At 42.5% G+C, this 15,388-nt stretch overlaps 1 protein-coding gene across 1 annotated transcript in view; it reads left to right on the top strand.

Annotated features, from left to right (window-relative positions):
- The first annotated feature begins 281 nt into the window (after window positions 1–281).
- Window positions 282–15,388, top strand: part of NIPAL2 (NIPA like domain containing 2) — a 73,314-nt gene continuing 58,207 nt past the window's right edge. The window contains exon 1 of the mRNA XM_032609355.1: window positions 282–482. Within this exon, the coding sequence (XP_032465246.1) occupies window positions 348–482 (135 nt within the window). The 5' untranslated portion in view covers window positions 282–347. The remainder of the gene's footprint in view (window positions 483–15,388) is intronic.

Here is a 15,388-nt window from a genome sequence, read left to right as displayed (position 1 = left end):
TTGGCCCCGACAGGTGCGGACCCGGCGCGCAGAGGGGCGCGGCTCTTCTCCCTCTTCGGGCCCGTGAGGCCTCTGCTCGCCCGTGCCCGGCGGCGGGACGATGCGGAGCGAGCCGAGACGCCCCGGGAGGCCACAGAGCGCGGGGCTCCTCCGGGAACCTGGCGCCGCGCGGGGGCGGGAGCCAGGTGGCCCAGGCGCGCCCGCCTCGCCCGGGCACCGAGCAGGAAGTGGCTGCGGCGCGGCCCGGGCGCGGCCTCCGCAGGGCGCGCCTCCTTCGTGGCGCCGTGCTGTGCGGCCGGGCCGGGAGGAGGCGGGAGCCCGAGTCCCAGCACGGGGAGCGAGAGCTAATGGCGGCGCTTGCGCCCAGGGGCCCCGGAGCCGCCGCCTCGGCCGCCCTGGACGAGCTGTCCCGGAACCTCACGTACGGGGCGCTGGGCGCCGGCAATGGCTCCCTGTCGGGCGCTTGGTACCGCCGGAACCAGGTAAGGGCCGGCCGCCCCGCCGCCTGGTGGGGACCGGGGTGGTGCCGCGGCGCCTCCGGCTCCTCGGCCGCTCTCCCGCCGACTCTCAGAAGGACACCGCGCTGTCCAAGTGGGGCAGAGCTGACATGATGTTACCACACATTGACTTCACTGCCCCTCGTTTGGGAGAGCGGGAAGCCCTGGTCTGCCTCTCCTGGGCATCGATCCCTGGGAGCGGGTCGCACAGGTCTGCGGTCATGGGCTTCTGGGGCCCCAACCATCCCGCCTCTCCGGCCTGAATCCGCCTTCTTCTCCCGGAATGATTCTAGGAGTGCGGGGCGAATCTCCTCCACCCATATCCGCCCCCCCACCCGCCAGGATCATTTTACAGTTCAAAAAAAATAAGTGACACTCTGTTCCCCGAATCAGAGAACTCGTTAAGGGCCGCCAAATGTCACCTCTGTGCGGATGCTCTGAGCGTGTGCGTGTGAGTCCCCAGTGTGTCAGCACAGCTCTTCCATTGCGGCGAGAGGATCGCTAGTGCTCTCAGCTTGCGATTGCCAGACTCCTTTTTCACCGGCCCTTTGGGGAAACGTCGAAAGCCTCAACAACGTGCATATACGCTGGAAATACACGTTTAACAGAATCAAAGAGGATTAGAGCTGCCCATTTATTTGGGGCTTGGTTTAACATCAGAAAAAAAGCCCTTCCTCTAGCCGTATTTCTGTTCTTTCTAGTGGGTGCAAGTGATCTTGATATGGTCGATTCCAAGCTTCCTTCTGTTTTCATATGGGTGTTGCTTTGTTCTTGTTCTTTAACAAATCAATGGTTCTTTTTATTTTACAACAATATAATTATAAAATATTTGTTGCTGTTGTTCTACATCAGGGATTTTACCAATAATCAAAGGCCTAGAAGCCTTTTATGCTTGAAAAGTGTTTCGAATGTTAGTTTCTGAAATGTTAGAATTTTGTTTTCAAAACCAACACGGAAGATAATTTACTTATATAAAGACAAAACAAGCATGTTCATGTTATTAGTATTCAACAGAGGAGACAGTATCACTCTGAGTCTGTTTTACCACAAAACATACTAAAATAGGAAAAATGGGGGCACAGAGCCTATTGGATTCCATTTCTCCTTGCTTCCACCCACAGGAGTTACAAAGACAAGAATTGCTTTTTATGGGAAGTTCTTTGAGCATATCTGTTACACTATGCTTATGCTAGCATATGTTATAAAGCATATTATAATATGCTTATGCTAGAAGCACTCCCAATAAAAGTTTAAGAATGATATTTTGTCTTTTGGTAAAGGAATTAAAGAGTAAATGGGACCTACCATGGCATCATCCAGAACAGGAGAAAACATTGTTTGCAGAGTGGAAACCGCTGCAGTCATTAGTTTTCTTTAATGTTTCCTGGAATTCAAGATCATCTTGGCTCTCTGACACCAAACACAGCTTATCATGTGACATAAATGTGAGAATTTAACTTTATGTTTGCAAGGCTTAACTTGCCTTTGACAATATAGAATTGTACAGGTTACAAAGGGTGTATCCAGGATATGCTAATTGAAACTACCCAGCTGACACCCAAGCATAGCTAGTTTGAGGTAAGACTATATCAGCTTTTCCCATTATTATGCAAACTTAGACTATCTTATAAGATTGTGGTATTTTATCCTTTCAGCGACTGCATTTGTTTTTAAGCAAAAGTAAAAATTGATTTCTAAAAATTCATTCAGCAAACATTTTATTGAGTGCCTCTAGTGCTGGGCAGGCCAGTAGAAATAAAATGGAATCTAATTTTTCTTTTATTTTTGGACACTAACTGAATACAGATGGCTGAAAATGGGAGTGGCTCCAGGAAAACAAAATGAGAGATGAAAGTTTAGGACTCGAAACTAACCTTGATTGCTGGATAGCCAGGATTTAATAAGTTTTATCACTACTGAAATGTTTGAACAGTGTCTGTTCACTGATAGCCCAGCTTTCTGTGTCTTTCCAAGAGACAACCATGAGATCTGATAAATTAACCTTACCCACAGAAAAAGACCAACTTCCCTGAAACACATTCAGGTGACAGATGAATATTTAACAGTGCCCGCTTAGAATCAGTCTAAGGCAAAGATGTGAGTGCTTCTAGAGGAAGAAATCCCAAAACAAGTAGGAAGTAGAAGTTCAGTGGGGAAAATGTTTTAGGGAATCAGGGAAGTGAGGCCTTTGCGCCATCTGCATCTCTTAGGAGTCTACCCATACAAGTATAGATGCAATAAAATTCTACAAAGGTATTTTCTTCATGTTTCATCCACAAGTTTTCAGTATAAAAAATAATGTTTCTAAGATGGTTACTGAGCTCCGTGCTTTGTACAAATCACTGTGGGATATTCAACATAGTCTTTAGACTCAACCCCTTCCTTCCTTCCTAATGTTATTAGGTGCTTGGGGAAACGAGCTATGCGGGTAACTGTGAAACAAGGCAGTATGTTTTAAGTGTCGTGTGAGGAATATAAAGTCCTTTGGGAATTCAGAGCAAGGTGGTTTTTAGCAGGGGCCATCAAGGATGTTTTGTGGAGAGGTAGTATTTGAGCTGGACACCTAAAGACAGAGTTTCATTGATGGGAGTCACAGGTGGAAAGCATTCCAAGAAAGGGAAAAGTCTGGAGACCAAGGAGCAGCCCACGCTGTCTGAGCAGGTGCCCTTCTAAACATTTTTGTACCTAGAGTAGAAGTCAGTGGCCATTCTGGTTGCAGTGGGAAACTGATACTGACTGGAAGGTGGAAATACAGTTTCGGGTCTTAGATATTGTCATGGATTGCCGTGAAGGACAACAGGTAAAGAAGTTTGGACTATATCTGGTAGACAGTGGGGAGCCATTGAAGGTTTTTCAAAGAGGGAGTAAAAGGATCGAAGCAAATTAAAGACATTGAAATTAGGGTCAGGTACTTCCGTGGTGGCTCGGTGGTTAAGAATCCACCTGCCAGTGAAGGGGACATGGGTTTGAGCCCTGGTCCTGGAAGATCCCACATGCCACGGAGCAACTGAGCCCGTGTGCCACAACTGCTGAGCCGGCATTCTAGAGCCCGTGAGCCACAACTACTGGAGCCCAAGCACCTAGAGCCCGTGCTCCGCCCCCACTCGCCACAACTAGAGAAAGCCCACGTGCAGCAATGAAGACCCAACGCAGCCAAAAGAAAAAAAACGAACACACAAATTAGGGTTAGCAGGATGCAGAGGCCTCTGGCTAGCTATGGACCGAATCCAGCCCGTAGACGTATCTTGTGTCAAACTGCAGAGAGGTTTAGAAAATGTTTAATACGTTGCCAGTGTTTAAAAATGAGTAGATTATATATAAGGTTTCAAGTTTCCATGAACTGTTTAAATATTAGAAGTGCTAGCAACTTGGCCCTCTTTCACACGTGATAACTGTGAGGGGGAGTTCACTGTTTAGAACAACTGTGCTCCCCACTTAGGCCCCTCTCTTTGCTCTCATCTCTTTTACCTACTCGCCTTGTAGGCACTTAATTTGCAACCAGCGTTAGAGGCTGTTGTCTAGTTTCTGCTGTCAACTAGCGGAGTTCACATGGGCGTCACACTGGGCTTCAGTTTTCCTTACTGGTAAAATTAGGCTTAGAATAGAAGATCCCCAGACTCTCTCATGCTATCTGGTTGAATAAATAAGTGCCAATCCGGCAAGGCTGTAGAGGGAATAGACAGGAAAGGATGAACGTGGGAATATTGTGAAAGAGGGGTTTTGTGGCTGTTTCTTTAAGTTTATCCATGTTGCTAAATATCTAAATTCACAAAGACACTGTCAGAAAGGTTTATTCTGCATAGGGTGAAATGAAAAATTTAGATTTTTTTAATGTCCTTTATTTGAACTTTTGATGTTCAATGGCTTGAATTTTTAAAGTCAACATATTTAGAGGAAAATTGATACAACTTGGCAGGGAAGAGGCGAATCGAAGAGACATTTGTTACGCATTTACTATGTGACACTTTATAGCTATTATCTCATTGGAGCCCCGAACAACCTCGTAAGGTACATATTATCCTCACTGTTCATGTAAGGAAACTTGTGTTAAATAACTTGCCCCCAGATCTTACAGCAAGTAGATTTAACTGCAAAGCTATTTTTATTTCATGCCTGAAGGCCATTGCTTAGAAACTAAGGCTTGAAAAGAACGTGGTAGGAGAAAATGAACATGGCTTGTCCCACTGTACTAAAGAAAAATCACATTGAGTTTTATGTTGCCCTTTTATTGATTTTGCTTTGCTACCGTTTATCTCCTTTCTGCTGGTCGCTGCATCTGATTGCCTCTTAGAGAAAGAAAAGTGCCAAAACTTACAAATAACCAAAGGGCCAGGTAGAGGTTGCTGGTCCTTTCCATTTCCTTCCCAAGAAAAATCCCTTTTTTGTTTTGTTTATACTTATTGACCTTTCTTTCTTTTCCTTTTTCTTTTTTTTTTTTTTTGCCATCCTTATGCATCCAACATGGCATTTTCCCTTTACTACATTTTCTTCGAGATATAGGTATAAGGCAGCAAAAAGAAAGAAGGAAGAAAATGATTACCTCAAAGCAACTGTATCAAAGCTTTTTTAATCATTATCATCGTCATCATCCCATGGTCCTTATTAGAGGAACAGACTCTTAATGCTGTTGTGAATTTGTCACACCACGTGTTTGCCTTTAAATCTACCTGACATCCTCTTTACGGCTTGATTTATATTAACCAGCTATAATATTTGCATTAATGCAATCAGCTAAGTTCAGGCTGTGGGAAACTTCAGTTTACAGGTTTCTGTGGCTCGGTTTCTTCAAAAGTCATTTTTACAAGGGAAAAAAAAAAAAAGGAGAGCAAGGATAGAGGGAGAACCTGTAGATTAAAATACACCTAAAAGACCTATTAGGAAAAAAGACAGCCTTCGTTCACAGTGTTTAGGGACGCACACTTGGGTCATAAAACTATAGAGAAAAGCAAGGAAGTGATTGCCATGGAGTCAGGCCAGTGTTTCCTTGGGGAAAGGAGAGGATGGGATGGGATGAGGCAAAGGGAGGTCTTTGGGTGGGCGCCCAATTTCTGTTTCTTGATCTGGTTGCTGTTATGAGGGTATTGGCCTTATAATAATTCATTTTAGTAAATTGTTCATCTATATCATTTTCTTTACAGTTGCCTGTATCTATTATATTCTACAATTTTAAGATGTTAAAAAATATTAGGATTGCTATGACTGTTCAACTTGCATGTTTTACCCAGATGGTGTGGGAAGTGGTATGCCATATTCATTTTGTTTCCTTAGGAGAATTTTTTAAACAATTTCTTTTTAAAATGTTGGTGATTGTTCAAAGTGGCATTTGAGAGTTTACCATGGAAAGGATGACATTCCCCTAAGCTATCCTTTTTGTTCAAGGATAGTGTGGTCTAAAAAGCTCAGCTTCTTTGCTAGGTGCATTGGCAATTTTCTTAATTTCTCCAAATCTTGGCTTTCTCTATTGAAATGGTAATAACACTACATACCTTATAAAGTTGATGTAGGAATAAAATAAGATAATGTATATCAAATAGTTCCAGACACATAGAAAGCACTCAGTAAACACTAGCTATTATTAGAAGTATTACAGTCAACCTATATTATAGGAAATGTCATAAAATACATATTTCTAATAATTATTAATTATTGTACTTAACTCATTATAAGTGGAAATAAGAGAAATCATGTCAGTTATGTGATGTAATTCTGTTTTCTTTAATCTAAAACCACTGATTTCTCTACATCCACTGCCTTCCTCACTCCCTTTGATGTTTGCCTCCCCTTCACTCTCCAAACATATTCACATTACAGAACACTTCCTGATTGCAGTAATTTCCTAATTGGAACACTTGTTATCCTGAAGTACTAAGGTGAAGATTCCTCCCATGTCTGATGCCACTTTCCAGAATTCAGGGTTGGGGTGGATGGGTGTGTAGCCCTGGGAACAGCTGACAGGTTTTGGTGGCAGTAGTGTGATGACGTCTTCAGACATTGACTATAGTTTAACCACCCAGCAGGACCAGCACCCCAGCTTGGGAAAGCTCATGCCGTGTTAGCGTTAAGACTTAAATGCTATTTATTTTAGCTTGAGTGTATTTTGTTTTTTGTTTTCCGAAGGTCCAACATTCCTCTATTCAGTTTACACCTTTTCTAACCTACCCCCACGTGTTCCGTCCAACAGAATTACATTTTACATAAAGTCAGAGCTCTTGGCCGGTCTGTCTTGGTCCACCAGAGTGTCCTAATTGCCTGGAAGCTGGCAGATAACACTCCACTTCCCCTCCACATAATTCTCAGCATGTACCTACCTGTACATTTGCTTCACCTTGTCACTTGCCTGGTCCTTGGTCACTCCCAGCATGGTCTCCTGTCATCTTTGGCACCCATCGGGAGACACGGAGTAAATACAGGCTCGTGTCAACACAGGCTAGTAGATGTTTAGTCATGAGCTCCACACCACCAAATATTGCGTTTGTCCTGGCGTGACTCCTTCAGAGACCCACCCTGGCCATGGCAGGTCGTCTTGAGGCCTGCCAACAGCCCCAGCTCTTGTTTCCTAAGCCACCCCCTCACCTTCTCGGCACCTCTCAAATTTTCTCCTTTCAGTTACTTGGACCCCTGGCCTGACTTCTTTAGCTTGCAACGGGAGTCCATCTCTCTTCTGGCTTTTGAACTTGGCTTCCCTACCAAGAATGCTTTGTAAGTTAAGAGGCTTTGGTTTTCGAGTCACAGGAAACCTAACATTAACCGGCTTAAGTAATAGAGGAAATTAATCAGTCTGGATGACGTGGAAGGCCGGAAGAACTCTGGGTCCACACCAGCCACGTCAGCATTGCTGGTATGTCATTCAAGCTTGAGGAGAATCCCGTGAATTCTGGGAGGGGTCTTTATTTCTTCTTCAGCCTTTGGACTTGCAGGGCTCTGGTTGTTCTGGGGCTGTTTGGGAGACAGCAGCACTATGTTCCCTCTTGTCACAGCCCACGTCAATCTTGATCAGCTAATTGGCAGTGAGGGCCCAAAATGCAACCAACATTCCACTCAATAAAAATCACAGGCAGAGGGTCCTTCTCAACAGAACAGTGTTGGGTAGTGATATCAAACAAATCGGAAAACGTGGACTGCGTCCTCAAACCGTAGCCATGCATATGCGTGTGATATACATAAATTATATCACGTGTACATTATACAACGTACAATGTGTATGTGTGAAAGTGAGATAGAGAGACTGCTTTTGAAACACTTGAAAAACAACATTTGAAGGGCTGGTGTGAAGCTACCCTTGCTTATATAATCTGATGGATTGCTTCCATTGTGCTTCCAGGACTAACATAGTACAGTTATGTAATTGTAAATAAAGAGAGCCAAAGCAGAAGAGGAAATAGTGTGATGTACCTTTGGATATGGCCGCCTGAGTCACAGCAGTGGAGAAATGAGTGATTGTTTGTGAGCAAGGTACGAGCAGACCTCATGTTACAAGCAGCTGCCACAGCCATAAAATAGAGAATAATTCTGAGTTCCATGTACAGCATTTTATTAGTCTTTTGAACTATACTTGCAGACCCAAATCACAGTCACCATCAATGAGTCCTAGGGGTATCATATGTGGGATGATCATAAAGTATGTTGGAACCTGCCTGCTGGACCAGTGGGATGCGAGAATTTTGCCAGGAATGGGGGAAATTATCTTGGCTATGAGGACTGACCCTTTAGAGGTAATGAAGAGTCCAAGTCACAGTGTCCCAGAGGAGAAAATTTGAACTTGATTCCTGCCTTGATGTCAGAAAGATCTGATCTTGTGGGTGGCCTGGCAGGTCAGTGAGTGGCAATGTCATGATCCCTCCCCCATACTGAGGCACAAACTCACCCAGTGGCTGGGGCCTGACATAGACAATAGAGTTCAGTCTCCAGGAGGATGGAGCTGGCAAAATACAGCCAGAGTGCGAGGCAGGCATTGCTCTCAAAACGGACATGTACTCTTGAAACCTAAGCAGGTGTTGGGGAAAGAGCTGTCATTCAGTGAGGTCCCAAGTTTCCAACTTTAGGGTAGGAAGCCTCTCGCAAACCCTGGGCTGGCCCTGCAAGAGGCAGCCTGCAATCCTGCTTCTTTGGAAACAGAAGATGACAGATTTTTTAAATTATTATTATGAATATGTTCTTGAAAAATTTGAAAGTAATGGGACCTCATCTTAATCTGGATGCAAACAATCGCATTCTTTGTATTCAGCATGTCTGTCCTTGTTTCAAAGATTCGCCTTTCCGATGTTAAACGGGGTTGATTTGTTTTGTAATAGAACCAAGTTTAAGATTTCCTTAAGTGATATCACACCTTCCTTAACTATTGTCGCTCTCCTTTTAACCAAGTGTTAAAAGCCCCCAAAGGATGTCTTATTAAATTTTTCCCATAAATTTGCTCTGCTGCAACTTAAATTTCTCAAAAGCAAAAAAACATGGTGGCTTCATAGGAAGCTTAGTAAGGCTTATCCTTAATGGAGTTCAGTTTTTTAAAATAATGAATGTACAGTTATGTAAGTAAATGTGTTCCCGAGTAAAAGACAAAATGTAATAGTGCCTAATTGTATGGAAAGGCAACATGTTGGGCTTTTCTGCCTAGGTTTTAAGGTTGATTAAAAATTGGCCTGGGACAGCTTGTAGAATAGCAACGATATACTGTGGTATGTAACCCTGACCTTTTCTGTTGGCTCGAAATCACCAGATTTGGATCCAGTGTCATGAGAGTTTCTCAGGATAGAAAGGCAATAACCGTATAACATACAAAAACCAAGATAACAAATTAAAACTCTGTTCCTGACTGAAAATTTTTCTTTCTTCTTTTTCACGTATGGGATTATAGTTTTAACTTAGCTTGGGTTAGTATTGCAGACAACGTAATTATCTACAAGGGCAAAGGTAAGAATAGTCCAACCCATTCGGTAATCTAAAAAGCATTTCATATTTCAGGTTGCCTCCAATGTTTGCTGCGATGAATATGAATATTGTTCCTCTATGGCCCTGTTGTAATTAACTCTCCACATTTCCCCTACTTCTTCTCTGAGATCCCGAAGTGTCTCCTAATTGGTTTTCCTATTCCCTGTCTTGCTCCCTCCTAGTCCAGCCTCCACACTGTAGCCAGGATGAGTCTTCAAAAAGTCACGGCTGGAACTAACAGTCTCTGGTTTAGAGTCCTGCATGTTGTAGCACCACCAGCAGATCCATGGCACGAAAAGCCTCCTGCCTGCCTCTCCAGTCCAGCTATACTGGAGTCATGCAGATGTGATTAAGTTAAAGATCTTGAGGTGGGATGATTATCCTGGATTATCTGGATGGACCCTAAATGCCGTCACATGTATCTTTTTATAAGAGGAAGACCTGGGGAGATTTCATATGGAAGAGGAAGGCAATGTGGCCACAGAGACAGAGATTAAAGTGATATAACCATAATCCAAGGATATGTCAGCAGCCACCAGAAACTGGGGGAGGCAAGGAATGGATTCTCCCTTAAAGCCTCTAGAGAGAGTGTGTCCCTGCCATTTTTTTTTTTCTTTAATCCTTGAAATAAAAATTTTAATGACTGAAATTAATAACTAAACAGATTAGGTAAACAGTAAATTGGAAACAGCAAAAGAGCCTTATATCACAGTATAGGCAAACAAGTTCCAGTCTGTGCACCTGTATGCAAAATGTTATTTTAAAATAAGGCTTCTAGAAAAAAATGTAGGAAGTTTTCTCATAACCTTATAACCCAGATATAAAGGGTACCACACATGAAGTTAAGGATCAATAAGTTTACTTCATCAATAGAGTATATTTAAGTCCTTTTATTACTTAAAAGTTTCTATGCAAAAAGAGGCAAGACACAGAGTGAGAAAAGTTGTACAGAATGCATATATTCAAAAAGAAATCATATTGGGGATAAAGTACTCTTACACATCAAGTACAAAAAGACTGCCACCATCAATTAAAAATTGGACAGTCTGGAAAAACATTTAATGAAACAAGAGAGCCAAGTGGTTTATAAGATTATCTGAAGGTTCAACATCATTGGTCATTATAAAAATGGAAATTTAAACCATAATGAGATGTGAGGTTCTCTAGAATAGCTAAACTTAAAAAAAATTACAATACCGAGATACCAAGTGTCGGAGGGGGAGAGAGGCACCTCGAAATGTTATTTACTTCTATATAACATTTTGGAAAAATCATTGTGAGTAATTATAAAACCCAGACATATGCATACCCTATGAGCTAGCAACTGAACTTCTTGGTATGTGGGTCCTGCCATCTTGATTTCACTCCAGTGAAATTGATTTGGGGCTTCTGGGCTCCAGAACTGTGAGAGAATAAATTTCTGTTGTTTTAAGCCACCAGGTTTGTGCTAATTTGTTACAGCAGTCACAGGAAGCTAACATACTCTCCAACCTAGGCAAATTTGTACTTTGTCCCTTCTGTTCCCATGGGTTCTACAGAACATACCTCTATTATAGATGTCACAGGTGGTAGTCTGTTATTGGTCGCTTTTTCTACCTCTTCTGAGCTTATCGAGGATACTTTGCATCCTTAGTTCCTGAAATAGGACCTAATATTTAGCAGTTACTAAATAAATACCAAATGGGTGCATGACTGAGTGAAGAGCTTCTGGTGTGGGCTTCGAGTTGTCTGTCTCCCATATCTACCATCTTCTCTCTGATCACTTCCATTTAATGTCCTTTTCTTCCACCTTGTGTGTTTTTCCCAAGCAGTGTCTACCTGTGGTTTTAAGCTGTGCAGTGCTTTTATTTTTCTACTTAATCTCTTTCCTTGGTTCAGCCAGCTTCCTTTTTATTTCTTGCTTTTATTTCTTTCCTTGTTATCATCTCCTCTTTTAACTCTTTTTCAATGAATCCATATTCTCTTTAATTTCATTGAGTCTATAAAGCAGAATTTTTTAACTTCTTAGTTTGAAAATTTTCCAACCTATAGATAATTAAGAAGAATAATACAGTAAACTCCATATGTCCTTCACGTGGAGATTCACCAGTTAACATTGTGCAATATTTGTTTGTTCTCTCTCTCCCTCTGTTTTTTATCTTATATTGTCATGTATCATTTGAAAGTAAGTTGCACACATTATGCGTCTTCACTCCTAGAAACTTAAGGATGTATCGCCAAGATTTTGGATGTCCTCCTATCCCCTCCCAACTTTCTGGAAGTAGATTTGTGTCTACCTGTTTACTAGGTGCAAATAAAAAACAACCCCAGCTCATTCCTAAGAGTTTCCTGTGAGATGAAGTGACCTGAATGTTCATTTCTCAGGTATATCATTTCCTTTCAGGTTCAGGCTCTTAAGATCATTCCTGCAGTGATTAGTTGACCTAAATCACTTAACCTATGGTATTTCTGGTATTTGAAACTGGATCGCTCACGTCCATGTTCAGGGATATTTTACTGCCTGGAACAGGAGGTAGCATTATTCTAGTTGTGAGTTGAATATGACTATTACAGTGTTCAAGACTAGCTCTGGTGCTTCCCTGGTGGCGCAGTGGTTGCGAGTCCGCCTGCCGATGCAGGGGACACGGGTTCGTGCCCCGGTCCGGGAAGATCCCACGTGCCGCGGAGCGACTGGGCCCGTGAGCCATGGCCGCTGAGCCTGTGCGTCCGGAACCTGTGCTCCGCAACGGGAGAGGCCACAACGGTGAGAGGTCCGCATGCCTCAAAAAAAAAAAAAAGACTAGCTCTGAATCTATGGTTCTTTTGAACCATGTACTAGCTCCACTGGGTCTGATTCCAGATTTATGTTTTGAAGGCAGAGCCAGGAATATGGTTGAGTTCAAAGACAGAACTGGGATAGACTATGACCAATTCCACACATCCCTGTTATCATACCCCATTGCCATCTGGCCAAACTGCCCCACCCATGGATTATAGGTCAATGACTTTATGTGAAATGTCTAAAGAACATTCTGGCACCAAAAAGTAGGAGATAAGATTGTTATTCCAAATAAAACAAAAACATTCTTAGTACTCATTAGTACTGATATTTTGAACCTCATTCTCCATAAATTGTTTGCTGTGGCTCCCACCATCTATTTGTCAAGCCATCCTGGAAAAGCCAGAAATTGAGCTACAGTACTGACAGGAGTGAGCACGGCAAAAATTAAGGCCATCTTTCTGTGTCTCTGGTCTGTACTTCTAGCTGCATTGTTAAGGTGTGGAGCAACCTTTCCTTCTAACTATTATCTTTGCTTTATTTTATTTGCACTGAGAAAAAGAAACAGATCCTGCTAATTTTAAAACCGTGGTAAATTGGCATTGACTAGCCAGATGGTTACCTATTGCAGTCTGTGAAGAAGTGGTGATTCAGACATGAGCTGGGTGCCTTGGGGCCAGAATTTGCCTGGTATCTATCTAGCTGTGTGACTTTGCACAAGTCACTTTCCTTCTCTGGCCCTCTGTTCTCTTTCCTGACCACCAGTCTCCAGATCAACAGGGAGGGGAGAAAAGAGGGCAGGGGAGAGAGAAGCTCTGAGTTTCCACTAATTCTAATATGCTAGAAATCAGATAACACTCTGAATAAAGTAATGAAGTAAACTAGATGTCTTTAATTTAAATGGCAAGTTTATAAGGGCTGCTCACTGTATGCAAATGCCACTTCTGATTGCAGGTGAGGATTTTGTAGTCATTAAAGCACATTTACCGGAGCCTCTAATTGGAAACAGCATTTAGTAATGCTTGCCTCAAGTCACTCTCTGTCCTTGAAGGTAATTAAACCACCTTTTTTAAGAAACATTGCAAATTTGAACCTTCCCCCCCCAACAATTAGGGGCATTAATGAGGATTTACTGAATTACTGCTCTTTACAGGTATGTGTCAAATGAATTTAATGAGCATGCAATTAACCTTGAATAATTAGGTAAATTTTCAGAAAAACGAACAATAAGATATACCGGTTTATAATGTGTACTGGCGTACTTCCGAGAGACTGCACGTTCAGTTCCAGACCACCGCAATAAAGCAAGTATCACAACAAAGTGAGTCACATGAATTTTTTGGTTTCCCAGTGCATGTAAACGTTATATTTACACCTACAGTAGTCTGTTAAATGTGCAATTATATAGCATATTGCATCGTGTCTAAAAAAACAAGGTATATTGATTAAAAAACACTTTATTGCTAAGAAATGCTAACCATCATCTGAGCCTTCAATGTGTCATAATCTTTTTGCAATAGTACCGTCAAAGATCACTGATAACAGATCACCGTAACAAATACTGTGATAATGAAAAAGTTTGAAATATTGCGAGAATTACCAAAATGTGACACAGAGACACAAAGTGAGCAAATGCTGTTGGAAAAATGACGCTGATAGACTTGCTTGATGCAGGGTTGCCACAAACCTTCAATTTGTATAAAATGCAGTATCTGCAAGGTACAATAAAGTGAAGCACAATAAAATGAGGTATGTCCCTATTAGCAGGAAACTGTTCCTGACGCCTGCTTTATACTATATATTTCTGTTTTTTAGTATATATGAATTCACTAGATTTTAAAAGTCAGGGGCTTCCCTGGTGGCACAGTGGTTAAGAATCTGCCTGCCAATTCAGGGGACACGGATTCGAGCCCTGGTCCGGGAAGATCCCACATGCCGCAGAGCATCTAAGGCTGCGCTCTAGAGCCCGCGAGCCACAACTACTGAGCCCGCGTGCTGCAACTACTGAAGCCCACACGCCTAGAGCCCGTGCTCTGCAACAAGAGAAGCCACTGCAATGAAGAGTAGCCCCGGCTCGCCGCAACTAGAGAAAGCCCACACGCAGCAACGAAGACCCGACGCATCAAAAAAAACAAAAGTCAACAGGCAGCTTTCTTTTATTTATTTATTTTTGGCTGTATTGGGTCTTCGTTGCTGCGTGCGGGCTTTCTCTAGTTGCGGCAAGCGGGGGCTACTCTTCATTGAGGTGCATGGACTTCTCATTGCAGTGGCTTCTCTTGTTGTGGAGCATGGGCTCTGGGCTCACAGGCTTCAGTAGTTGTAGCAGGCGGGCTCAGTAGTTGTGGCTCACGGGCTCTAGAGCACAGGCTGAGTAGTTGTGGCACACAGGCCTAGTTGCTTTGCGGCATGTGGGATCTTCCCAGACCAGGGCTCGAACCCGTGTCCCTTGCATTGGCAGGTGGAATCTTAACAACTGCGCCACCAGGGAAGCCCCAGCAGGCAGCTTTCTATTGCACACTAGTGGACACTTAATTGTTGAAATCTGAATTCTGGGACAAGCTTGTTCTCTCACGAAACTGAGTGTTTGCTGTATTCAAACCCCAGTTGGTTATAAAATACTGTTTGACATCTTCCTAGGGCCAAAGGTCAAAATTTACTATTTCTAGACAGTGTATAATCAATCTGAGACTATTTCAGTTCAAATAGCATTTAATAAACAACTTCTCTGTGCCAAAGACCTCTACTAGTCATTTGGGTTACAAAGATGAGTTGATAAGTCATAGCTCTGCTCTCAAGGAGTTTATAGTCTAGAGGGGAAATGCACTTGTAAAACATAATTATAGTACAGTTTAATATATGTACTGATAGGCATGTATAAAGACTCAATTCAAAAGGAGGCCAGAAAAGCTAAACTTGAAGATAGATCTGAGGAAATTATCCATAACTCAGTACAAAGAGATAGAGTTGGAAAATATGAGAGCTATTTTAGGAAACAAGAATTTAAAAGTCCAACATACTTGTAAGAGGAGTTCCACGTGGAGAGAATAGAGAGAACCATAGATGTTGGATTGTAGTTGTGTAAGATGTTAACATCAAGGGGAGGACTGGGGGAAGAGTTCATGGACCTACCTGGACATTTCTTTGCAACCTACTGTGAGTCCATAATTATTTCAAAATTAAAAACATTTAACAATAATTACTGAAAGAC

The sequence above is a fragment of the Phocoena sinus genome, chromosome 17, assembly GCF_008692025.1.
Source record: "Phocoena sinus isolate mPhoSin1 chromosome 17, mPhoSin1.pri, whole genome shotgun sequence".
In the NCBI taxonomy this organism is placed as follows: Eukaryota; Metazoa; Chordata; class Mammalia; order Artiodactyla; family Phocoenidae; genus Phocoena; species Phocoena sinus.
The sequence above is the reverse complement of the archived record's forward strand: the minus strand, read 5'-3'. Positions and strand labels throughout refer to the sequence as shown.